The 24,917-nt window shown below is 52.2% G+C and overlaps 10 protein-coding genes across 10 annotated transcripts; 6 read left to right on the top strand and 4 right to left on the bottom strand.

Annotated features, from left to right (window-relative positions):
- Nucleotides 1-370: 370 nt before the first annotated feature.
- On the top strand, nt 371-4,935 carry J4E78_003125 (uncharacterized protein; the record flags this gene model as incomplete). The annotated part of the gene is given in 2 exon segments (XM_049363767.1): nt 371-377; nt 392-4,935. 2 exon segments carry the CDS (start codon nt 371-373, stop codon nt 4,933-4,935), a joined length of 4,551 nt encoding a protein of 1,516 aa, XP_049224432.1.
- Nucleotides 4,936-4,980: 45 nt separating this feature from the next.
- On the bottom strand, nt 4,981-6,009 carry J4E78_003124 (uncharacterized protein; the record flags this gene model as incomplete). The annotated part of the gene is made up of 2 exons (XM_049363766.1): nt 4,981-5,253; nt 5,308-6,009. The coding sequence occupies 2 exons, from the start codon at nt 6,007-6,009 to the stop codon at nt 4,981-4,983; spliced, it is 975 nt and encodes a 324-aa protein (XP_049224431.1).
- A 1,078-nt stretch (nt 6,010-7,087) lies between these two features.
- J4E78_003123 (uncharacterized protein) lies at nt 7,088-8,164 on the top strand (the record flags this gene model as incomplete). The annotated part of the gene is made up of 1 exon (XM_049363765.1): nt 7,088-8,164. One exon carries the CDS (start codon nt 7,088-7,090, stop codon nt 8,162-8,164), a length of 1,077 nt encoding a protein of 358 aa, XP_049224430.1.
- A 648-nt stretch (nt 8,165-8,812) lies between these two features.
- RPL22 (60S ribosomal protein L22) lies at nt 8,813-9,329 on the top strand (the record flags this gene model as incomplete). Its single annotated transcript, XM_049363764.1, has 3 exons — nt 8,813-8,824; nt 8,906-9,147; nt 9,203-9,329. 3 exons carry the CDS (start codon nt 8,813-8,815, stop codon nt 9,327-9,329), a joined length of 381 nt encoding a protein of 126 aa, XP_049224429.1.
- A 3,010-nt stretch (nt 9,330-12,339) lies between these two features.
- J4E78_003121 (uncharacterized protein) lies at nt 12,340-13,695 on the top strand (the record flags this gene model as incomplete). Its single annotated transcript, XM_049363763.1, has 1 exon — nt 12,340-13,695. The coding sequence occupies one exon, from the start codon at nt 12,340-12,342 to the stop codon at nt 13,693-13,695; it is 1,356 nt and encodes a 451-aa protein (XP_049224428.1).
- A 2,465-nt stretch (nt 13,696-16,160) lies between these two features.
- Nucleotides 16,161-17,714, bottom strand: J4E78_003120 (uncharacterized protein; the record flags this gene model as incomplete). Its single annotated transcript, XM_049363762.1, has 2 exons — nt 16,161-17,668; nt 17,711-17,714. 2 exons carry the CDS (start codon nt 17,712-17,714, stop codon nt 16,161-16,163), a joined length of 1,512 nt encoding a protein of 503 aa, XP_049224427.1.
- A 495-nt stretch (nt 17,715-18,209) lies between these two features.
- J4E78_003119 (uncharacterized protein) lies at nt 18,210-19,266 on the bottom strand (the record flags this gene model as incomplete). The annotated part of the gene is made up of 2 exons (XM_049363761.1): nt 18,210-18,670; nt 18,720-19,266. 2 exons carry the CDS (start codon nt 19,264-19,266, stop codon nt 18,210-18,212), a joined length of 1,008 nt encoding a protein of 335 aa, XP_049224426.1.
- A 488-nt stretch (nt 19,267-19,754) lies between these two features.
- On the bottom strand, nt 19,755-20,665 carry J4E78_003118 (uncharacterized protein; the record flags this gene model as incomplete). Its single annotated transcript, XM_049363760.1, has 2 exons — nt 19,755-20,545; nt 20,608-20,665. The coding sequence occupies 2 exons, from the start codon at nt 20,663-20,665 to the stop codon at nt 19,755-19,757; spliced, it is 849 nt and encodes a 282-aa protein (XP_049224425.1).
- A 1,100-nt stretch (nt 20,666-21,765) lies between these two features.
- YPT7 (Rab GTPase ypt7) lies at nt 21,766-22,712 on the top strand (the record flags this gene model as incomplete). Its single annotated transcript, XM_049363759.1, has 7 exons — nt 21,766-21,795; nt 21,844-21,897; nt 21,980-22,075; nt 22,124-22,303; nt 22,353-22,397; nt 22,445-22,547; nt 22,603-22,712. The coding sequence occupies 7 exons, from the start codon at nt 21,766-21,768 to the stop codon at nt 22,710-22,712; spliced, it is 618 nt and encodes a 205-aa protein (XP_049224424.1).
- Nucleotides 22,713-23,304: 592 nt separating this feature from the next.
- On the top strand, nt 23,305-24,821 carry J4E78_003116 (uncharacterized protein; the record flags this gene model as incomplete). The annotated part of the gene is made up of 2 exons (XM_049363758.1): nt 23,305-23,547; nt 23,613-24,821. 2 exons carry the CDS (start codon nt 23,305-23,307, stop codon nt 24,819-24,821), a joined length of 1,452 nt encoding a protein of 483 aa, XP_049224423.1.
- Nucleotides 24,822-24,917: the final 96 nt, after the last annotated feature.

Here is a 24,917-nt window from a genome sequence, read left to right as displayed (position 1 = left end):
GTCTTCTGTACAAATATGCCGCGATCATCGAGAACAGCAGGTGCGGACCATCATCGCCGATTCCATTACACGCCTGGCGATAACAATCGCGAAAATCATGTCGCTACAGGCCACCGAGCGCACTCTACTGTTCATCCACATATTGTCGAAACAGATATCCGACACCTAAGCCACGATCTTGCCCTCGCTTTTTCCCAGATAGAGGTGCTCGAAGGAGAGCTCGGCTTGGCTGATCAAGAGATCAGGTTGTTGAGAGAGGAGAACGCGATGTTGCGAGAGAATAACACGACGCTGAAGGACTGCCTGGACGGCCGAGACGATGCTGAGCGCGAGGTGATATCGGAAATGGAAAGCCGTCTTGAACATCTACATGAGGAGTTACAGGGCCTAGATGCCATTCTGCAAGCAGTCATGGATGCTATGGGCGTGACGGACGGCAACGAATCGTCTGGGATCTACTTTGAGGGGGATTGGGAAGACATGGCGAGATTGTGGCAGGGATGTCACGATGAACAGAATGCCAATCATGCAAGGAGCGATCGGGCACCTGTTGGTCGGCAACGAATGGATACCAGGCTTCCGCACGAGTCGATGACTGAGACGAAGGCTTCTGGTCCGTCACGCCACTTCGAGCGCAGCAATGCGCCTAGCCCGGAAGAAAGACGTTCACAGCAAACTCGCCCAGATACGTTGCGACAGATCGAAACGGAAATGGCTATCCTCCGATTCCAGGAACGTATGGAAAGAACCGAGGCTGGAATGAGAGCCTTGACAGGTCGATGCGATGCGCAAGATCAATGGCACGACCTACTAGTTGAGATGTTGCATAAACAGGAGATGATCTTTGGGGACATAGTCAGTACCATCTACGAGGCGCAAGAGGACTATTACGACGACGATGATGATGACGACGACGACGACGATGGCGGCCCATACTGTACGTGCGGTGAGCGTGGAGATGATCCTAATGCTGGAGATATGAATGCGACGTTAAGAGGCGGAATGGGTGGGAGAGACGAAGACGAAGAATTCGTGTATGATTATGGTGGGTACACGAACTGGGATCATATGGACGCTTCGTCGCAACAGGAGGGTACGAATGGAAGCCAGAGTAGTGGCGGCGATAAAGAGGTCGTACGGGAATTGCGGCAGCAGGTTGAGCTCTTGAAAGAGCAGGTGCGTGCGCTCATTGAGACGGCGCATCGGGACAGAGTTTCTCGATCGAGAGACCGCCAAGAGGAGAAACAGGATGAACCAAGTCTGCGTGGTGGAAGTGGAGAAGAGGAGGTTCATCACGATGGCTGTCGCGAGCATGCTCATACCAGCAGCTTCCCTACTTTCACCTCAGCCTCGCCACACTTGCTCTGTCAGCGAGCCGCAACTCGGGTCAACGATTCCACCATCCACTATATCCTCGTATATCTACCTCCAGGTTTTGTCATTCCCGGAACCAACAAGCCCGAGCTTGTTTTCCACAGCGCCGCGACAATCTACTATATTGCAACAGGAGCTACAGAAGATTTCGTAAAACGAGAAGCCTGGAAGCAAAAGGCCTGTGGGAACGGGCACTGGCAAGAAGTCGTGATCCACAAGATACAGTCAAAACAGGTGTTCAAGAGCGCGATCGCAAGTTGGTGGGAGACCATGGGACTAAGCTGGAATGTCCTGACGGGTGGGGACTGGAACTTTGACGGAGATGAAGGTGATATGTACATGGTCAACGACAATAACCTCTTTCTTACGAATCGCACAAGAGAAGTAGCCAGCACGCAAATCCGCGGCGGAAGTGACTACGAAACCGACCCATCATCCGCGAACGATCCTAGCAGCATGTTTGAGCAGCTCATGCATGAGGCCGCGACATTATGTGTGGGCCCTCCAGCCTCTCAACGTGGGGACTTTTGGATGACTCTGGCCAATGTACTACAAACACGCAACTGCTTTCTCGAACGGGAACTTGAGAACTTCAAAGAGCTGAACCATAGTCTCATCCAGGATCTACATTGGCAGATGGATGTACAAGTGGAGATGGAAGAGCGGCTTGAGACCGCACTTGCAGAAAAGGACGCAATCACTGAAGACTTCCAGGTCCTCAAGACCAGCTTGATGCATCTAATCGACACTACTACATATCACACTGTATCCACAGATGACAAGGAAGACGCCGTTTTGACTGACGAAATTCCTGTGGAGTCGCCAGGCCTTGGAACGATGCGAGGCGGTAACGAAGATCCATCATCACCGGCGACATCTACGGAGGACACGACTCCACAAGCCTTCCCCTCCGATCCTTCCCATACATGTGCCACTATCACAGCAAATTCCTTCGACTTCTATCCAAGAAAATCCATCATCGTCTTTGCTGGTGCTTCTCCGCACCTATACCAGTTTCCTCACAGGTCGACACTGCCAGAAATTTGTCGCATCCTCGAAATTGATGACGGGGAAGAATCGCTCGCCAACGATCCATATATCGCGCGCGTCTTGGAGATCATGAAGATCCGCGAAGAGATGGGTATAGAGTTGCCCGAGAACATTAGCGATGAGCGTGTCACTATCAGCATATGCGATGTTCCGAGTGATTGTCACTTGGATCGCGCAACAAAGATAGCTACGTGGGAGGTGCATGACGAAGATGTGGATGTTCTCGGGAAGCTACTAACGAAGCTTGATATCGATCTAAAAACATCCAAGCCGTCTTCCAGCACCTCGGTCAGAACCGCATCGAGCGAAGAAGAACAAGACTACTACCAAGATGTTGGCGACTTGGTCAATGCGCTCAACGACGCAGTCACAGGCGAGCTTAGAACTAGCTCGCCGAAGTTCTGCACGTGCCAAACACATCCTGTGAGCGGCAGTGATCATCCTTTGGATATTAAAGATGTAAACCAACCATGTGTAGTACGTGTACGTGGCGGCGGTAGTGATTCTGGATACTGGAATCATGATGCACACGGCAACCGAGAATTCCCGCTACAAAATCCCAAGTTGCCTGCTGCACCAGGTGTCCCACCTATCGCTCCGAAATCCTATGGTACGCTGGCACCAAATACTCCTAGCTTAAGTTCAAACGAGGCGATCATTACGGTAAAAAGTCCTTTGAGCATAAGACTGGGCCACCTTATGTTCCCTGTCAAGTTCGTTCAACGGCACGAGGATAGCATCAGCCGCTTTGACTGGCAACATACTAAGCGACTGAATCCTCAGTTCAGAGACAAGCGCTCCAGAAGTTACAAGTATACAAGAGGTGCTCAATGCGAAGTCTGGGCTATGCAGCTGGATGAACATCGAGAGCACTGCGACTATTGTCAAGCAATGTTCATTGAGGAAGACTACGCTAGAAGCAATGCTACATCTACGTATAAAGACGACGCTTCGAAGCCGCCAATAGGAGCTAGGAGATCTTCCGAGAACACCATCTGGCCTGGAATCCGCAATGAAATAACTCTCCGCGCTGGTGACCACCCAGACTCTGGCTTGAGGGGCGGTGCCGGTCATGAAAGAGATCTGGAGCATGAAGGCGAGGAAAACGAAGACTGGCGACCCGAGTGGGAAGATCTAGCTAGCCAAACTCAATCCTCGGGTTATCAGCCTCGCACGTTCCGCAACTCCAGCACGCTTTCCACAAAGACAACGACTTCACCTCCTTCGCCCGTTGACCGCAACTTCCGAAAAGATCGCTGGCCTCAGTCATGGGACGTTTGTACCGCCAAAGAGTTCCTAAGGACGGAACATAGGAAGGTAGATCGCCGCGAAGTTCATACAGGTGAGTTCTCTAAACCACCATACAATACCCGGCATAAGAGCCCTGACAGCCTGACGCCATCCAAGACTAGTAATCCCTTTCTACTGGAAATGCGAAGGTCGAGACATGAACCAATCCCTGAGAGGCCACTTACGAACTGCGATTCCCTGTCCATCAAAGATAGCGACAGTGTATTGGAACTCAAGGCTGAAGCTTGGCTGGACAACCCGAGGCCGGCACCCGCAATACCCTTCCAGCGCAGCTCCGCAGCGCTGCGACAAGACGCCCCAGACTCACATCTTGCAGATTTCATCGGTACATGCGCATCTACATCTACAACGCAGACCAATCCGGTACCTAGAGAGCTGTCATTCAGAAGTGATCGCCATGAGTTCTTCCCAGCCGGCGAATATCACACCATATCAGAGAATGCCTCCAGTATGACGACGCGAACAAGGCGCAGAGACGTGCCTGTGTCTGAAATCTTGAGTGATGAAGCCTATGGGGAACACGTAGGGCCAGGACCTGTGGAGACACCCAAACCCCGAGTACCGAGACCAAAATTGGGTGAGAGGCTGTGCAAGAAGTGTGCAGAACTCTTGAACTTGCTCGCTGGGTATATTGCGAAGTTGAGTCAGCGACTGACGGCCAGAACGTCAAAGACACCAATGAACTCCCCTAAAGTTCCTCGTGACAAGACTTTAGGTTCGAGCGCGAAGCCCAAAAGGAAGCCAAAGAAGCTTATTTCAAAACTAGCCTTTCGGACACCAGCAGCGCCAGCGCCCTCAAGAACGGACTGGGAAGCCTGGTACATGAATCGACGACTTCCTTACCTACCATTCGACAGATCACTTCCGGTCACACCACGCGCATCGATGTCAACGCTCACCAAGGCCTTTAAACCCAAAGGGAAGTCTCCTGCAACCCCTCGGGCTTCATTCTCACGCATCGACTGCGCACGCATCATCGCTCAGGCGCAGGACAGTGCACATGCAAACTTCGTGAGCCAAGGAGCGGACAAATGGCATGTGCCAACCGTTGCCGGACCATCGGACCTGGTGAAAGAAGCGCTCATGTGGTTGGATTATGAAGATAAGTCGGGGAAGATAGGAAAGACAATTTTTGATGGACACATGGCAGACGAAACTGAGTACGGTGATTCCCGTAACGCCAAGCTGGCGGCAGTGTAGAGGTGGAAAGTTCGATTGAATGGTAGTCTCTGCTAGTCTACAGACTCACAGCTCTCTGTCCCGAATAGTTCTATACTGTTGATACTTCATGTTTGCCTCGTGCTCTCTGGTCATGTTCTGCATGAAGGTTTGGATGAACTCCGTTTTGACTGCCCATGAGGCTGTTATGCGTAAGAACTGCAAGGCGAAGACCGTCCAGACTAGCTGGATACCTTCGATAAAGATTATCTGTTTGTACGCCGGAGCGAGGATGAAGGCAAGAAGGCGAACAAGCGGAGTGACAGAGAAAAATGTGCCCAGGAAGTTGAAGATAAGGTGCTAGTCGGCACGTTAGTGAGATGCCATGCCGAAAAAATGAAGATAAGAACTTACTTCGCCCAAGCCCTTGAAGATCAACATTGGTGACTTCATCTTAAGAAGCTGCCGAAGCATATGCTCCACGGTGAATATAGACAGCATGCCAACTGTCATATCGAGCACCCATTTGACGAAAGTATTGCGCCAGTTCAACGACGCTCGATGTACTCTACCCTGTGCGATCCACTTCTTCACTACCTCTTCCTCTCTATCTTCGTTTCCCTCAATTTGCTCCTTTTGCTGCGCTGGGGCGTCTCGATATCTCGGTCGAGCAGGCAAGATCCTTTCAAGGCCAATGAGCCACCAATACTGCAGTATAGCGAGCGCTAGTGAAATGATCACTTCTCTTGGCAACCTTCGTCGATAGAAAGATTCCGGTACCTCGTTACCTGCAGTCCCGTTGATGCCATTGGTCCCATTGAGTCCAGTTCTAGTTTCGTTGCCATGCTGGAGGGCAAAGGAGAACGAGGTACCGTCGGAGGTGTTGACCGTGGGTTTGGCATCGATTGCTAATTGGCCAGTCTGGTCTGTTAAACCAGGAATGGTAGCATTGGACAATGTCCCATTGGTGAGAAGGTTGAGAAGTGTCTTGAATGTTTCATCCTGCGTTACTTCGGCGAATATGTTTTCTTCGGCATAATGGCTGTAGAGCAGCGAGACGGTGCAGATGGCGGTTGCCTGAAGAACGGCATTGCGCATCACTGGCGAGAAGAGCATGATTGAAATTCTCGGTAGAGGCATGCGATGGATGACGGAAGGAAAATATGAGATGGACGCAATCTTAAGGCGGGTTGTCATATGAATACTGCGCCGCGTTAGGCAGCCACTCGTGTCTGCCTTGCAGTGCTGTCACATTGGACGCCTGATACGCGATGCGGTCCGAATATGATGCAACGGCATCTGTTATCCGCCATCTTGATGTCGTTGTCAAGAAGGCGATGCAAGGACATCCGCCTATCGCATCGCATCAGGCGATGATGCTACCGGGTCTCGGAACAGTTTAGACACTATCCTCTTTTCGGAACGCGCTGATCTCGACACGCGCCAGGGGTCCTTCCCGACACCCGGTGTTGCTTCAGAAAGACGTCGAAAAGCCAGCTTGGAAGTGAGCAATTGCTTCTATCTTCCGTATTTACCGTGAGGCCTCGTGTAGCAGGAAGGCGGAAAGCTGCGAATACCTATAGCGCGCATGCACTCTAGCGTCAGAGGCAACTCGGCTGAATATGTCGCCTAGCGAGAGCGATCTATAATCTCTGCTCAACATTTAGGGTAAAGGAAGATCTTTTGCTTCAGAATACTGCGATCAAGGTATCATAAGGCGCACGTTAAGAGTGACCAGATGTAATCTTTCGACGCATAACGTGCAAACAACCCCAGATGAGAGCATGTAACCGGCGAAACAAGCTGGTAAAACCGGGATATCTGCGGATGGATAATGCGGTGGTCAAGTCAAGGGATGCTTCGTATACTGTTGGATGGAAGCCTGTACCAGGGTCGGCCAGAGAGCCAGTTTCTCACGGCACCTAATTCACCACACTTTGCCACCAACCTCGAGGCAGCAGTATCGTGCCTACTATTTCGTGCGCACATGTGCTTAGATCATTTCTTCGCGACTTTTCACTACTATACAGTCCAGTGACTTCGTTGACCTTTGATCGGCAAGTTCTTAACGAACGCTTTCTACGTTCACCTGCACTCGTCACCTTGAAGTCACAAAAGTCTCTATTATTCCCCCTTCCTCATTATCATCAACACACCCGAAGAACTTTAACTCAACCTACACACAATATTCAGTATGATTCGCTTGTTTCTCTACGCAGCCACCCCCTCCGGACTCAGAATGAGCTGGTTACGGCACGCTAGCCTCGCACTCTTTCCAGAAGAATTCCGCGCCGATCTCGATGAACTCAACAGATACTTTCCTAGCCTGGCTATCGTGGTACCAGGAGTAGTGTCCCAGGTATCGGCAAAAAACGTCGGCTGGTTCTTCGCGACACTAGAGAGGACTGCCATCATTCTGACGGCTTTCCTAACACAGCATCCGACTCCGGAGCAGACCCAGCGTTACTGCAAAGACTTGGAGAACTACTTGGAAATGGAATGTCGTGATTGTCCCGCACTCCGCGAGTTGGATCTTAGAGAACTCGCCACGTTCTGCGAAGCAAAGCTAGAAGGTCGACGCCTTTCCGGCCCTCGAGCTTTCAGGGAAGTATCTAGCTTGCCTCCACTAACTAATCGAGAAGTCTTTTGGATTGTTTCAGCTTTCCTTGAGCCCGCGACAGTACAAGTGTTAAGTGCTATGAGCCAAGCGCACATACCTACGTGCCGCTCGAACATGAGCTTCCGCGAGTTTGTCGAAGCAAGTCGGGGTTACAAGGATGGGATGTTGCACAGCACCATAGAACTTCCCTTCACATACCTAGGAGATTCTGACGATGATGTCAATTCGGACATGGATGACGATCTTCAACCGACTGGCGAGCGTATTCTGATCGAGGATTTCTGTAAACCAGTGCAGAGCGTTCCTGAGGGTGTCGCATGCGCCGTATGTATGGTCGACGTCCACGAAGACAACAAGAACGAAGAACGGCCGGTGATTACCAAGTGTGCTCACTACTTCCATCAAGTCTGTCTAGACCGCTGGGTCAACGAGTCAGCTATGAACGGTGCGAACGCATGCCCGCAATGCCGTGCAGAGATGTGTCAAGCTCGCGCACGTGAACCTGTTTCACGGCTCGAGCATGAGGGACAGGAGGCCGAGGATGACGACTTCATCGACTCTATGCAAGAGGAGACATTGTACGCCGATGGTGAAGTCAATCGCGAAAGCGGTTTATTTTCGCGTCTGCGTAGCCGATTCCGCCGGAACTGAGGAAGACTGTCATCTATAGGGGCAAGCACGTCGGCAACACGGCTTGATAATATCTGGTCAATTCCTGCCCGGGCTCCCGGCCTCTTCGATAGCGCTGTATCATGCAGATGGGGTGACGGAGTGAATCGTGGAATGTAATGGCCTTGGTAGCAGGCCTTGGAATGTGGCAGTACGACTAAAATAGAAACGCTAGATGTGATAACATAGTACCAATCGTCTCGGCAGGTGGTCTGTTCAATAGTGTAATGGGTTTCTTACGCGCATTTGACTGTTGGAAGACGTACAAACGAGTGATCGCGCTCGCATTAGAGGATGAGGATTGCTGGCTTTTGATGTGAATGTAGCAGACGTGTCGCGCCCCTCATAGAAGGCATGCGCGGAGCTTATTGAGTTTTCGGAATGTAATAAAGATAGTCAGAGCGTTTAATTGCTGGGATGCATCAACAACGATGATGACGACCTCAGGTACCGAGCTGCTCGAGCAGTCGGCGCCACTAGCCCCTTCGGGACTAGTACCCCACCATCGTGCCGGCAATTTTGAACTGCTCGAACTTCTGGCGCACCGCGCGACACTCACTCATTCTCCAACCCCTCCAAATCAGACGCAGGATATCCATTTCTTTGCGCTCCCACCCCCATACCGCCAAAATGTCCACCACCGTACGTACAACCGCTTTGCTGTCCAGCGCAAGGGAGCACCCCACGCGCACAAGAACAGTAGGCTAAGTACTCAAGTTACAGAAGCGCTCCGCTGCCGCCAAGAAGGGCCAAAAGGTCACCAAGAAGTTCATCATCAACTGCTCGCAGCCCGTCAACGACAAGATCTTCGACATCCAGGCTTTCGAGAAGTTCCTGCACGACCGCATCAAGGTTGAGGGCCGCACCGGTAACCTTGGTGATACCATCCAGATCAGCCAGCAGGGCGATGGCAAGATCGAGGTCATTGCGCACCAGGAGTTCTCTGGCCGCTACCTGAAGTACCTGTATGTTGAAGACCCGACGCTTCAAAGGGAAGGATGTTGGCTAATAGCTTGACAGCACCAAGAAGTTCCTCAAGAAGCAGCAGCTCCGTGACTGGCTCCGCGTCGTTTCCACCTCCAAGGGCGTCTACGAGCTCCGCTTCTTCAACGTCGTCAACGACGAGGCCGATGAGGACGACGAGTAGATCTACGATACCACTTGAAGATACCAACACGGCTTGCATAGTATGGAGTCTAGGGTTCGGACAACAGGATGGGTGAAGGTCTACATGGCACGTAGCACGATCTAATGAATTGATGCACCTGCCACTTCCTCAACTGCATGCTCATGCGTGACTTGTTCTCTACTTTGAAAGTCCTGGTTTCAACGCAATGTCCGAAACACTCGTTCTACGCTAATGGAGTTTTCTGAGTCTGACGGTGGGGATACATGGCGTGAGTCTGTTTACAGGAACAGGGATCCCTGAGAAAAGTTTGCGATGTCACACGCGAGAACACGTTTAGCTCGAATCGAATGCCATGCCCACTTACTCCACACGATGCTAGGGAGAAGGTCGCAATATCTTCCGCGCAAGCGCTGACTGTGGAGCATGCGTCGTGCTTACCCAGTCGCGATCCTGAACACAGCTGCAAAAGAAACTCAAGCACAGCGCATCGTCTCCAATGGTACGAATAGCGGCTGGATCCGAAGGTGATTTCATGGGAAATGGGTCAGGTCGTCTGAAGATGTTCAACGAGACGTCGAATCCACCAAGTCTTCAATTGAAGCTATTCCAGGTAGGAAGTGAGGATGCAAATTTGCGCCGCTCTGGTGTTTTATGGGCCGTGGAAAATCTTGCTGCATGTACTAGAAAAAGCTGTTGCATTCTGTCCACGGTAGATCGACGTACGTGGGAGATCTTGGTACTGTTCCTATGCGGGTACTAGCGACGCGTTGGTGCGGGTACACTCGTTGCGAGAAAACCATGTCTCGCCAAACGCGATCCACTTGGTATAGGGCGTGTTCAGACGTGTCCTGGTGACGCGCTTGCGTGTATCACCTGTCCAGCTGTCAGTGGCATGCGCAGAGATTTCTGAATATGCCCGGAGGCAGTGCTATAGGAAAGACAAGCGGTTCTCGGAATGGATGAGTTTGATATGTCCCGGATGCTACTCCGCATTCCGATCCGGGGTTGCTCGGCGTTCAGTACAGAAAGCGAGACCGACGAAGCTAGAAGCCATGATGCTTACTTTGGTTCGTGACAATAACAGCCTTAATACGACGGAATAGACCCCGATGCAAAAAGCGCCACAGCGGGAGCGCCGTGCAATACTGGATTGGAGTTCAAGAGAGGTATACCGAATCGGCCCGTCGTAGATCGAAGCTTTGCGCCCGGATGAGGCTACAAAGAGCCGCAATGCAGGGCACCGTTCTAGAGGTCTAGACACCGCGAGTTGTGTCTGCATTCAGCAACCACAGAAGCGGTGAAATGGTGTTCGTGCTGCCAGTGTGGTCCCGCCATGACACGTTCACGGGCCATTGGATGGCGTCAGTTTCAGGTCAAATTTCGCCATGATGACTCTAACCCTGAAGCTACGCGTGGCATGCTGAGTTGCATATGTCAACGGGAAAGAGATCCTTGAACGAACCATGGGTGCGCCACATGGACTCAGTGTAAGGTTCAGTTAACCAGAGATATGCAGAGAATGCAATTGTTTTACCGAATCGGGCGCTCCAGTCTTGGCAGATCGCGGACGCCATGCAAGCGTCGCCGTTGTTAAGCGAAGTATCGTGAGATTTCTAGGTGGTGTTTGGAAGCTTCGTCTGCCCTGATCCACATGGAGTCGTCGGGCATTTCCGACGCGAAAGTGGCTGCGTGATCGGAACCGGCGCAGTTTCCATCGAGTAATGTAGACCAGTCTGGTCCCTCAACAAGTGGATGCTTTGACACGACGCATCGTAGGTAACAGCCAATATCGGGCCGGAACGCCAAAGTGTGCAAAGAAGCTGTAAAGGATCTGGGACAGGTGGAGTACCCAGTCAGCGTTTCTTCTCGCTCCACGGTGGGTGTAGGAAAAACTCGTTGCATTACCTAACGCCGGCGCGGCTTGGCATCTGTCGCCATCACGATGAGCACGAATATGACTGTGAATTGACGAAGACGTTGCACAATTAGCAATGCGCAATGTAGTCGAGTAGGGCGCATTAGCGGTCATCAAATACGTGTCAGGTGCACCTCCTGACGTGACGATGCGCGCCCTTGAGGAGTGCGGGGAGTCGCGCCGGTCTATGGGCAGTCCGAGGAGATGCTCGAATATTCGTCCCCAGAGTCGCACTTTGCAGGCGATCACAACGCCATGTTGCGGGGAACAGGGCATCAGATGTGCGTCAGCGAATGATTGCTAGCGGGCGGACAGTGTGCCGTTGCGATGGACGAGCACCCCAGGGTTTCCGGGTGGAGACCCTCTGGTACAATGTGTGCTGAAGTGAATGGCCGTCGGCGAGTCACACATGTTGGCCGCATAGTCAAGCCACCACGGTGCTTGTTGGCGGCGGCCAAAGCACGAGCTGGAATTCGGAATGCGTTCGGCCTGGTGATGAATCGGCGGTCAGCAGCGAGCGCTTGGTAATGCATGGTGATGGGGATGCGCTGCATACACCGGTACAGGGCGCGACAGTCACGACGCTCTCGTACCAGCTCAGCTGAGAAGGTTGCCCAGGTGTTGACGTCTTTTTAGTTGGCAGGCACGACAGCTACTGGGCGATCGCGAGAGCGGCAGGCCGTGCGTTCCTTCCTCCTGACCCAAAAATTCCATGGAAGGCGCAGGGGTGTGCTTGCCAGAACCCGTTAGCGTGGCGTGCGCAATCCCTGCATCTGGTATAACCGATGAAATCATGCGAAATCGAGTTTCTCTCATGTAAAACTTCCCTCAAAATGCTGAACGCCTTTAAATAAGACCACGCCCTACCCCGTGCTACCCCTTTGGCTACTTTGACAGCTAGAACATGTTCCTGCCACAGACTCTCTATAACCACCTCCACTCCCACAAGGTTAACTCTTGAACGCTACCGCATTCAACAGTTGCTGCACCTGCATATCGGATCTCGGCCCACTCCCTCACTCCATTGGACAGCTCCTTATCTCGCAGATTCACAGCTGCCAACATCCACTCACGTCACTCAATCTCAGTCCTACCCCGGATTCTTTATCAGACATGCCCGGTCGCCTGTTGAGCACCCTCGCGAGGGTGGCTCCCACGCCATTGCCTAAACTGGACCACGTCAAACCGCACGCCGAAGGCCTGCTGCCGCCCGTCTACTCCTACGACGCACCCCGCGTAAAAGCAAAGTCAAAGTCGGAAGAGTCGCTCGTCATGGACATCTTCAACCGCCACAAGCATGACAAGCATGCGAAAGAAAAAGAGGAGGTCAAGAAGAGCCCCAAGGTGGAGGCTCAGGGCGCGGCTTCCATGAACATGAGCGTTGAGTCGCCGCCCATTGTCTTCTACAACAGCCCCCAGTCTTCGACCGGCGCTATTTTCTCGGGTCAGCTCGTCATCAACGTTCATGACCCCTACGTCACCGTGGAAAAATTCGAGATGCGCATGCTCGCCATCGTTTCCACTAAGAAGCCTGTCGCCCCACACTGCCCCGATTGCAGCACGCAAACCACCGAAATCCACAAGTGGGAGTTCCTGACGCATCCTACTTCGCTGCGTCATGGCCCACACACATTCCCCTTCAGCCACTTGCTGCCGGGACACCTTCCTGCGACTACACATGGTAGCCTCGCCACAGTCGATTACTACCTTTCCGCTGTTGCTACTACCTCATCGGGTAAGATTACCTACAAGCGCAATCTGGACATCAAGCGCGCCATCTTTCCCGGAGCCGAGAAGCACTCTATTCGCATCTTCCCTCCCACGAACCTTACCGCTTCAGTGAAGCTACCCCCGGTCATCCACCCGATTGGTGACTTTCCCATTGAGATGCGCCTATCTGGTATTGTGCAAAACAAAGGAGACTCACAAACACGATGGAGGCTGCGCAAGCTCAACTGGCGCATTGAGGAGACGCAGAAGTTCATTGCTCCAGCCTGTGCCAAGCACATTTCCAAGGTCGGGGGTGAGGGCAAGGGTGTCCTTCACGAGGATGTTCGCGCCATCGCCAGCGAGGAGGTCAAGACTGGCTGGAAGACCGACTTTGAGAAGGGCGAGATTGATGTCGAGTTTCAGGCCGCCTGCAACGTCGGCCTGAAGCCTCTTTGCGACATGGAGAGCCCAAGCGGCATGAGCGTCAAGCACAACCTCATCATTGAGATGGTTGTCGCTGAAGAGTGGGCACCCCTCAAGAAGCTCAACCAAGCCACTCCCACTGGCGCCGCTCGCGTTCTCCGCACTCAGTTCCACCTCGTGCTCACTGAGCGCTCTGGTATGGGTATTGCTTGGGATGAGGAGCAACCTCCTCTCTACGAAGACGTTCCTATCAGCCCCCCGACTTACGTCGACGACTGCGAATTTCCTTTTTCCAACAGCAGCTCCCGCTCCGGAAGCTTCAGCCTGGAGCAATAGCTGCGAGCTTCCTATTTCCTTTCTTCGCTTATACCCCATTTTACGATGAGATCATCGACGCTTCACGAATCTCCTTACTGTGCCATTGGTCTATTTTCGCTTGGAACTATTACTAGTGGACTGTAGGATATACCCGGCGTCGCGTTTACATGCTCGCCACTCTTATTGGACTTTTTTTACGGCGTTCGACTCATTGCTAGTGTATTTGGGTTGAGCTCAGGTTGAGCCGCTCTTGCATCGAATGGACATCCAGCAGGCGTTTTTCCTTGGCACAAAGAAAAGTTCAACTCATAGATCACAATTCGTGACTAGCATAATAGCAAGTAATACATAGTACAAGCAGAATCAACTTCTACGCTCTGACATATCTTTGGCTCATGCTTTCTTGAAGTAACTCACAAATCATTGACTAGCTTCACCTCTAGGCACATGAACAAAGCGGTATACATGAGCCGCTGAGGCCGCTGAGGCCGCGCAAGGTCTGTTCATGGCGTACACTTCTTTACAGAGCACCACCGGACCCCACCCATCAGTCAGACCAAATCACACCGCTTCATAGTACTCTCACACCGGAAGCGCCTTCCTAAAATGGATCTCACGATACTCGCCCCTTACAACTCGTACCACAAAGCCACCACATGAAAATCCTGCAACCACGTTCCACACTAGCCAGTATTCTAGAACACACTCCCCACATCCCTGATACATGCACCATGGTACCATCCCACCTCGCATCGGCACTTCGGTACCATACGCCAGTGACACATAACATGCACTTGAGCGGGTACATTACCTGCTCGCCCTGACACCTTTCGCCCTGGCCCCTGTCGGAGATCACTCGCATGGTCGGGCTTCTCTACCGAACCGGTACTTTTGAGGCTGCCGGCCTAGAATAATTGGCATGCCAGGGCTCGGATGTGCGCGACAAGATGGGAATGTGAATTCCTCCATGTTTGGAGATGCGACAAGTCTGGATGGGATTTCCTATTCAGGTTATCCGCTTTTGACCGAGGTCGTCAGCCCAGACCGAAACCTTCTGCATGCTTGCGCATGTGTCACTTGAAAGGCTTGAGGATCGTGGCTCTTCTTTCAATTTTCGCCTCTGCCGTTCAGGGTCAAGTACGGGATGGGCGTGTGAAGACGTCGGCTCATGGATGCTGTTGCCGAGGTATATGTGGGGTGCGGCTACATGACGTACATCACGCACTTTGTCTAAGCCATCACCACCCTGGAAGTACATCCTCAATGAACTGTATGCACCTTGAGTTTCTACAGAGCACCAAGTGTGCACTCCTTTGGAATTGCAGCATCAATCTTACCATCGCTAGCCGTATTTCTTAAACGCACACGCCCCAGGGAATTCACAGCAACTCCTACGGTTGCATAATCGATTTTGACATCTAGTCGCGAGAGTCGCTACTTCATTGGATCACTAAGGAACCACTCCGAGCATGAGCTGGCGTCAGGTAAAAAAGACCCGAAACGCTCCGGGTCTTGCCTATGTAGCCAAGCACCAAAGAAAGCATGCCGACTCGCTCCCACACAACAGGATTGGAATGAGGTACCTTTCGCAATGTCAAAAATCGTGCCGCGCTACATCAAGGTGTACGACGTCAGTGTATGTCTCATATACAGTTCGTACGGATACACTTACCCGTGCTCAACATCGAGGAATCTCCCCACGAAGATCAAAACACTTATGAACTCGCCAGAGCCGTGTCTGGCAGTCCACTCTTGTTGGGTTATGTCAATTGACATGCTGGTGAAAGCGAGGCGACCACCTATCCTCCACCAGTCTGTGGCTTTGTCAACACGGTGAGACATATACCGTTCGCGACCAATCCTCCCAACCAGTCTGCCCCACGACCATTCTCGATTTACTTCCTTGACCGGTTGGAACTTGTTCAAGAGAAACGGATTCTTTATCTCCAGTGTGGAAAACGTGCCGTTGGCCAGACGAAGCGCTGAGCTTTGGTCTAACAGCCGTACCACCTCTGGACGTCCAGGATGAGAGAGATACATATTCGCACCCCATACGAGACTTGGGCTTGTGGCATTGATCAGATCACTCAGATAAGCGCAATATTCAGTATTGGGAGGTAGCCGCCAACTGACTGTACCGCCCCAGCCAGCCCTAGAATTAAAGATACGAAGTTAGTCAATGTCTTACACGCAGCTCGCGCAACGGCTCTCTTACCAGGTCCACGAAGGTAAATGATTACGTCGCATACATGCTTCGGAGATAAACATCGCCTGATGCGAGCCCGCACGGTGAAACCATGACGATATAGCCAAGGCGAGGGTAATCTGAGCGGGGGCAGCGCTTCCAGCAATATCGCCCGTCCACAAAGGTATTCCGTGAAACAAATGCAGCGATGTGGTTTGTTCGTACATTCCAACGATACCCTGGACTAGAGATGGCGCAGAATTTAGTATTGGTAACACCGGCTGTTCTCCAAGGCAGATTACTTACAGGCTGGCAGGGTATCTGTAGCTTGTGTCAAGCGTCGTTTCGTAAACTCACGCATATGTTCGCACAGCCCTCGCAATTGCGCTCCAACGGTTATCTCCTCAACGACAGGAAAGCCATAGTCCAGCCGATACTCCTCGTCGTTAGCAATGACCAAGTCTCCCTGGTGCGCACTACTGCCTCCGCTGAATGCACCGCCTTTGAATATGCCGCTCAGCATGAAGTCTACCAGAATGGTGTTGGGATCGTTCTCATGGCTTATGGGTTGGTGGAACAGCGACACATCCGCGCTTTCATTCGAAGCCATACATCGACATTCCCAGTAGAACTGGTGTTCTGTGAAGACGATACGGCGATTAGAGAGGACTCCTTCTTGGTATGTCCACCCGCGGGTCCAATATTGCGACTGGAGTATTTCTCGCCGCGGGTCAGGGAGCATAGAAAGAAGTAGACTTCCGCTATTGGCGTAGTACTTTGGCTGTGGCTTGCGAGGTGTGTTTCGTACCCCAGGAAGACCATGGCTAGCACCACCTCCTGCAGCTGCTACGATGGTAAACTCAGCTGCTTCATATATTGTGGTCATCCTCGAAATTAGGTAGCCTTTCTCTTCTGGATCCGCCTGGTTTATACAGCTCCGATCCACCCACAGATAGGTAAACTCGAGCTTGCGTGTGACCTCGACTGCGTCCATGACAGTTGCCGGCCAGTCTTCCAGATCGGCAGGTGTAGATCCCCAAACATAGCTTAAAGCAGCGTACGGAGTTCCCCACGGCTTGTCTTCAACCTCGGGAGGATCCTTGGTACAGTTGATCAGACGAAAGCCTCTGGTTACCGGTTCTTCCGATGCACGTTGTCTGCAGGCGGTACCGTGTCCGCTGCGACAGTAATCGAGCCAACCCCGTAGCCGCTCAAGATCGAATGAACCGTTGAGCTCTCTTGCTCCCAGCAGGTTCTGGCTGAGAAAGTCGCTGGGCTTGTCAGCCGGCTTGTAGAAGATGGCCCCCACAGCCGGAATCTCGTAGTCTAGCCATGTGGCATCGTGCCCGGTTGTTGGGATCGACTCTATATCTGGCACGACTGCCATGAACACTGTTTCGTGGCGTTCCTCGAGGAAGTCGGGTTCTTTAAAGGCGTTTCTCACCCGATCTGCATTGAAGAGCCAAGCATCGCTGCTACGGAACGCAAGTAGTTTGTAGCGTTCATGTACATCTGGCTCGACTCTGACAGATCGAAGGAAGTCGCACAAGGGACAATCTGATGGCTTGGACAGCCTCGTGCCAAACCGATGCACCGAAACTGCATCAGCGTAGAAGTGCCTTCCATCGCTAGCTTCGTAGAGCTTCGACTTTTTGTCTGGATCTTCTACTCTGCGTTTGTAGTACTTGAGGGCCGCTTCGAAAACATTGTCGATGTCAAGCATTTGACATCCCGCACACAGTGGTGATGTCAGGTCGATGGTCGGTTTAAGTCGTTTCCTTCCTTCAGGATTGTCTTCCGGACTAGCTTCCTGTCTTCTTTTGCCTTCCCTTTTCGAAAACGAGGCACTCATATCGCTTCCAAATTAGGAGTTCTCTGTAATATAGGCGCGTCAGGATATCTTCGTGAGATGCGCGATGGTAAGTTCCTCTTATTACTAATTGCTGGGTCGCATCCTTTCGAGAGTGTCAAGGTATTTCGCAATATTGGAATCGATTCATTCGGAACCTGATGGAATGCATGCTCGTATTGGTACACACAGCTGAGTGCAGATCGGCGTTCAACACAGCCTCCTCGTTGCCTGAAACCAGCCTTAGCGCCGCCACGAGCGCGTCCACGCAAACTGAGCGAATGGCAACAACGGTCCTTTTCTTATCCAGATTACCATTTTCGCGCACTAATCTCCTATTGGGAGGTTCTGCGAACTGAGGCTGAACAGTTTGTGCACAGCGAGCAATTCGGTTCCACGCGCGAACACAGCTGCGGCCATCGAACGACAAGTTCCCACAGCCTGGCCTCGCTTCAGATCTGGAGGGTGGCACGCTTTGCTCTCGCTTCAGCCAGTCGTTCACTTCACTCCCAATTTGACTACCAGCTTTCCCTTCGCTCTGCCTGTTCTGAGCTTCTCATAAGCGTCGGGTACATGCTCGAAAGCATACACTTCACTCACGACAGGCTTCACTCTCCCGTCCGCAACAAGCTTTCCCAACTTCGTGAAGTCATCGAAGTTCGTAGAAGCAAGACCGAAAGAGAATGGCCGTTGTCCACCTCCAAGCCACGTCGGTACCAGGAAGCGGAATGCGAGATCGTAGATAAAGGGTAGGCTCACTTGAGATCCGATCTGGACGTACTTCGCTGCAGGTTTTGTGAAGGAGGGTGATTTCCAGTATAGCTCAAACTGATGTCCAATGTTGTCGAGAACCATGTCATAGTGGTTTGAGCTGCTTGCCAGAATGGTAGGTACATCGTTCTGGCGATAGTCGATGACTTCGTCGGCCCCAAGATCCTTGCAAAGCTGAACATTTGCGGCTGTGAGGGATCAGAAAAGGCATCATTGTCGCGACTGTTGGACGCTTACCGGAGCAGGTCGTTGTGACATAGCATCCCAGAGCTTTTGCGATCTGAATGGCAAAAGTACCCGTACCACCTGAACCACCGTTGATTAGTACTCTGTCACCGGCTTTTACATTCGGTGCGAGGCACTGATATGTAACAAGACCGCAGACTCCCAGCGTTGCTGCTTGCTCCGCTGAGATACCATCGGGCATTGGCACCGTTCCCGCTTTTGAACCGATGATGAATTCTCCCAACGTGCCAAACTGTTGCTTCGGCTCGAGCTTGCCAAAAACCATTTGCCCGACCGTGAGGTCGCAATCCGGTCCCATTCCAGCGACTCTTCCAGCGAAATCAAGTCCGGGGGTTGCTGGCTTAGGGATGGCCATTCGCCCAACGATGGGTAGTTCTGCAAGCTTGTAGTCGACCTGGTTCAAAGCAGCAGCGTGAACTTGAATCAGAGATTCTCCACTTGCGAGTGGCCGCTTCGCTGTCGGCAGCGGTACTGACTCATTGAGCTGTATTGCCTCCTCGAGCGTGGTACCGCATGTTGACCATTGCCATGCTCTCATCGTTGCTGGCAGGCGCATCGTCTCGGTTCCGGTGGTAGTAGTTTGCGACATCTTCCAAGTAACACTGTGTGCGTGGTAGGAGAAATGAGAATTAAGAAGACAGCAATGAGTTCAACCCCGATGCGCAGTCATATACAATTGCGTTGCGGCTGGTCGTCAACCAAGACCGTGGCTACCTAGGTATCATACGGATCCCCGCACGGGGAAGCTGCGAAGAGACCATGGTTTACGGTGCAGGATGGGGAAGCCATCACGACCCATCGAGCTCGATCAACAGAACTCGTGTAGCAAGGAGTATAATTCCAACGCTGTGCAAGGGAACTGGATTGGAACGAGTAGGGAAGCAATGGACATGCGCGCGGAGAGATCGAGACTGCTGGGCTGCTAGCGCCGGGCTTCGCATTCCCGCTACCTAAACAGCTGCTACCCAACACCACCGCCAAACATCCTTCACTCGCGTGGCCTTCCGCCTGCTGACTGCACAGTATCTACCTTTCGCGCCAGAAGTCGTCATCCTCTCCAATGATGACCTGCTCGTCATCGGACACGTTCCCTTCAGCAATGCCATCCATATCGTGCCTCATCGGCATGTCAGCCGTACGGCCTCTCCACTTTCGACCCCTTCGCTCTCCAGCTACATGTCTCGCAAGCACAGCGCTGACAGATAGAGGCGGGTCTTCTTCTTCTATGTCCTCTGGTTCGCCTTCGATGTGGCTGTCCATCGCTTCCTCATGTCCTTCATGGTCTGACATCCTTTCCTCTTCTGTTTCGCCAAGTATTTCGTCATTCATGACGCAGTCATTTCTTTTGGATTTCTTCCTTGTGCGCTCGTTCTGATTTTGCGCCTTTCTCTTTGGACCGGCGCGAAAAGGTATCCAGGTCTGATAATTGTTGTCGTCCTTCACGAGCATGGCGTCTAGACTTGCAAAATCGCCATCGGCCTTCTTTGTAAGAAATTTGTCAGTTTCATGCTTCAGACCATCCGATGACGCCTTGGGGTCTTGTCTGTGGGACTTTGGCTGGTCTTTTGCCAGCACACGTCCGTTCCGTGGCCCGCTCGTATCCATAATCACTTGCGCTGCTCGCTTCTCTATGGCATCACGGAGACCCTCGAGCACCTCAATGCGTGTTCTTACGTCCCACCCAAAGATGATGGTTCCTTTGCGGGATGTTACGTCGATGCGATATCTGTCGGATGATATTTGAATGGTGACCAGATTGACATCGCGAACACTGGTGACGGAAGGATACTCGGTACGGACCAGAAATACCAGTGTATCTAGATACTCGTGTCAGTATTCTCTCATAAAAGACGAGCGGTTGGGACGATTAGCGACCCACTGATCAGCTGTATACGCTCCTGCTCGGACAAAGTGCCTCCGATGTTAGTGAGCGCCATGAAATGCGAGTGAAGGGGATCCGCGTTCGTCATGGCAAAAGATTGATCTCTAGAACTGTGACGACTTGGATACGGAAAGGATCAGTGGTGTTGGCTGGGGCGAGGAAAGAACGCACTATCGAAACTACAGTGATAGTGAAACCGGCGCTCTGCCAAGACGTGTTTGCGTTCACTCGATCAGAAATCAACGATCGAAACTTAGTAGATTGCTGATAGTTTGACTGTGTAGGTTTGCTATCAGAGACCAAACATGCGGAGTCTAACCAAGTAAAGTGTTCATGCTATATCCAAGGAGTAATACATTTAGGATTCTTTTATCTCAATGCTTTAATACGGTGTTCTTTCATGTGATGATGGGCCGTTTTACTATATCAAGAGCTTTCAAGTAAATTCTCGCTTATCTCTCGAGCAGGAATACAGCACGTTGTCCAGTTCGATGCCATCCGAATGTTTTAAAGGAAGCGTCGTGCAAGTTCAAGATGGTGATTACGGGTGTGGTGTTCAAAAATCGTAGAGAAGTTGAGGGGTTGACACTGTAGATTTAGTACTACGAGCGATGTGTGAGCACCTGGACAGGCCCATACTGGCAGCTTTAAACTTTACCGCTTAGGTGATCTACTGGTATCCCTGGAGGTATCGGTTAGGTTCGCAGTCGCGCCAGGTTGGAGATTGGCGATGACACGAGCAACTGTTGGGACTTGATATAAGGATGAAGCTCTCCTTCATGGACAGTCGTGGATCAGCGGCGGGGGTAGACGGTCAATGTGAATGCGGTGTCAGGTGGGCGCGTGAGTTGACGTGGGCACCTCAGACCATGGGACGGGCGGCTAGCGCCATGTCCGTGCCCAGCTTGACATCAACCATCATCGATCTCTGGTAACGAAGCTGCACCTATCCTCACCGTATCTGCGCCATAAACGCAGTGCATTGATTTCCCTACTCGACCAACGTCCTGGAGACCTAGATATTGGCGTCGCATACCCTCTACCTCGGCCTAGTATCCGCGCAGCCAACTCCGCACCACCTCGAAGCATCTAGCTTCGCGCCTCGAATCGACCGCGCCATACCTCGTCTTCCTACCTACACACACTCTCTACAAGATGGCATCAAGGAAGAAGGTCCTCCTCAAGGTATTTTAGCTCCCAACAAGGTCTGCCCTTCACGGCTAATGCGCGCAGGTCATTATCCTCGGAGACAGCGGGGTCGGCAAGACGAGCTTGATGAACCAATATGTACGGAGAACCCCTCGTGGAGCTATACACGACACGAGTGATAGCTAGAGGCTATGAATACTGGCTTATACGGTCTCTACAGGTCAACAAGAAGTTCAGCGCAAGCTACAAAGCCACGATTGGTGCCGATTTCCTGACCAAGGAAGTGCTGGTCGACGACAGGCTGGTTACCATGCAGGTGTGTACATGTGAATCTGCGCGCTTGGATCTTACTGACCTACGATAGCTCTGGGACACTGCCGGTCAAGAGCGCTTCCAATCGCTCGGTGTTGCCTTTTACCGCGGTGCCGACTGCTGCGTCCTCGTATACGACGTGAACAACTCGAAGAGTTTCGATACCCTGGATAGCTGGAGGGACGAATTCTTGGTTCAGGCTAGCCCGATGGATCCTGAGAGCTTCCCATTTGTAGGTGCATACGGGTAGATTGGGTGTACATCTGTACTGACGCGGACAGGTTGTCATTGGCAACAAGATCGATGTGGAGGAGAGCAAAAGGATGGTGAGTCTTTGTAGCGACCGGTCAAGGCATCATGCTAACAGCGCCAGATCTCATCCAAGCGCGCCATGACATTTTGCCAATCGAAGGGTGGTATCCCGTACTTCGAGACCAGTGCTAAGGAGGCCATCAACGTCGAGCAAGCTTTTGAAGGTAAGCCAGACCTAGAGCCATCCGAACCCCCGCTTTCGGAAGCTGACATCCGTAGTTATCGCACGACAAGCTCTAGCACAGGAGGACGTGGGTGACTTCAGCAACGACTTCCCCGAGACAATCCCGATCGACCTCAAGGGCAGCGAAGGCGGTTGCGCATGCTAGTGTATGCCATCACGAAATAAGCGATGTTTATGAGAGCCGACAGTGGAACCTCATCTGCCGCAATGCCGTCTTGCATCTGGAGTTCGCATGGAGTTTGGTGTTGAACATGCTTCTTGAGCAGGAGGATCTCTTACTCCTGTAATCTATCGTCACGGATGGGGTCATGGTCACCTAGTCGATATAGCTGCCTAAGAATATATGAATACATACATGAACAGTACTTTTGCCTGGAGTGCTATCAGACGCGTGCCTTCCGCCCGCGTATCCGTGATGACGTGGGTCCGTGGCTAAGGCGGCACCGCCACAATCCCGTCAACGGGCCTCTTTGAGACACGAGGACACATGAAACTCGCAACCCCCGGGACTTAGCACCCTCTTATCAAGTGTCCGCGTGTTACGCCGAACCACCCCGTGCCACGAGTCCATCACTTGCATATTTCTCTGCCTTTGACAAACGACTGATTTCATGGGCGCTCGCATATTCTTCCATGCCTCGACACGTACCCCGACCGTGAGCCCGCTTATCACCGAAGACCCTCCTTGACGGACCTGTCCTATACACCTACAATAATTTCTATTACACCCTATCAACATGATACCTCGGAGGGAAGAAGATGTTGAGACGACGCCGCTCAGTCCACGCGTTAGCGACGTCTCCGACGAGAGCGCATACTTGCGCGGGGAAGACTACCTCGAGAGCCCAGCGAGCGAGGCCAGTCAGTGGGCTGAGGGACAGAAGAAGGGATTATGGACGAGCAAAGTGCGACACGCAGTAGGAATAGCTCTCCTGCTTGCGACGGTGTTACTCTGGACAGCTAGTAATTTCCTCGCGAGTGTACGTATCTCGCACCCCCTGGGATGGCACAGGTAGTGGTAAGCGCATAGCTGACAAGCCGACAGACAATATTCGCAGACGATTCCTACTCGAAACCCTACCTTGTAACCTACGTAAACACAACATTCTTCGTCATCCCTCTCTTACCCATGTTCCTCCACCACCTATGGGTCGACCGTCACCGTCCCAACAGCGCGCGGCAGCACCGCCAACCTCTCCTAGCACACGCACGCGACCTTTTGCAACGGCGAGCAGGGAAATGGAAGCTCCTCCGCGAACACGAGACCCCCTCTTCGACCTCAGCCTCAAACAAAGCGCGCAATGACGAGGCAACTGAAGTCCTGCTATCATCCTCGCTGCACGGCTCCCAAAGTTTCGCAACCGGGAAAACTGGTGGCCAGGACGAGGACGACGGCTTGACGATAAGAGATACAGCGAAACTGGCGCTGGAGTTCTGTCTCCTTTGGTTCCTGGCAAACTACTTTGCGGCCGCCTGTCTAGAGTACACAACCGTCGCCAGTTCTACTATCCTGTCTTCCACGTCCTCCATCTGGACCCTACTGCTGGGATCCATAATGCGCGTTGAGCGCTTCACGCTGCTCAAATTCCTCGGCGTACTCGCGTCTCTCGGCGGTGTAGCCCTCATCTCCATGGTCGACGTGTCCGGCGAAACGGATGAGAACCGCGGTTCCTTCCCGCACAAGACACCAAAAGAACTAGCCATTGGCGACGTCATGGCCTTTGTGTCCGCTGTACTATACGGTTTCTACACGGTCTTCATGAAGTCTCGGATCGGCGACGAGACAAAAGTCAACATGCCTCTATTCTTCGGCCTTGTTGGATTGTCCAACATCTTACTACTCTGGCCTGGATTCATCATCCTACATCTTACCGGCATAGAACCCTTCGAGCTCCCGCCCACATCGCGCATCCTCAACATCGTGCTTATCAACAGCGCATCATCTCTCGTCTCCGACTTTTGCTGGGCGTACGCTATGCTGCTTACATCTCCGCTGATTGTCACTGTTGGTCTTAGTCTGACTATTCCGTGCAGTTTGGTTGGGCAGATGCTGTTAGACTCACAGTATGCATCGGCGTTGTATTGGGTCGGCGCGGCGATCATGGTGCTCTCCTTCTTGTTCATCAACCATGAGGATCGGAAAGATGAGGCAGAGGGACTGCAGGGCGCGGATGACGCTGTGACGGAGGTGCAGAGGGGCTTTCAGAGTATAAGACAGAGTCTAAGTCGAAGGAATTCGAGGACGGACGTTTGATGTCGGATACCTGGGTCGCATACTCAACCTGTTCATACACATGTTCTTTGAATAATTCTCCATAGCCAAATACCAAAGTCATTCTTATTGGTTCAT

This window comes from Alternaria triticimaculans (assembly GCF_023758025.1).
Source record: "Alternaria triticimaculans strain BMP 0046 chromosome Unknown scaffold_3, whole genome shotgun sequence".
Taxonomy (NCBI): Eukaryota; Fungi; Ascomycota; class Dothideomycetes; order Pleosporales; family Pleosporaceae; genus Alternaria; species Alternaria triticimaculans.
Note: the sequence above shows the minus strand (reverse complement) of the source record. Positions and strands in the feature narration are given on the sequence as shown.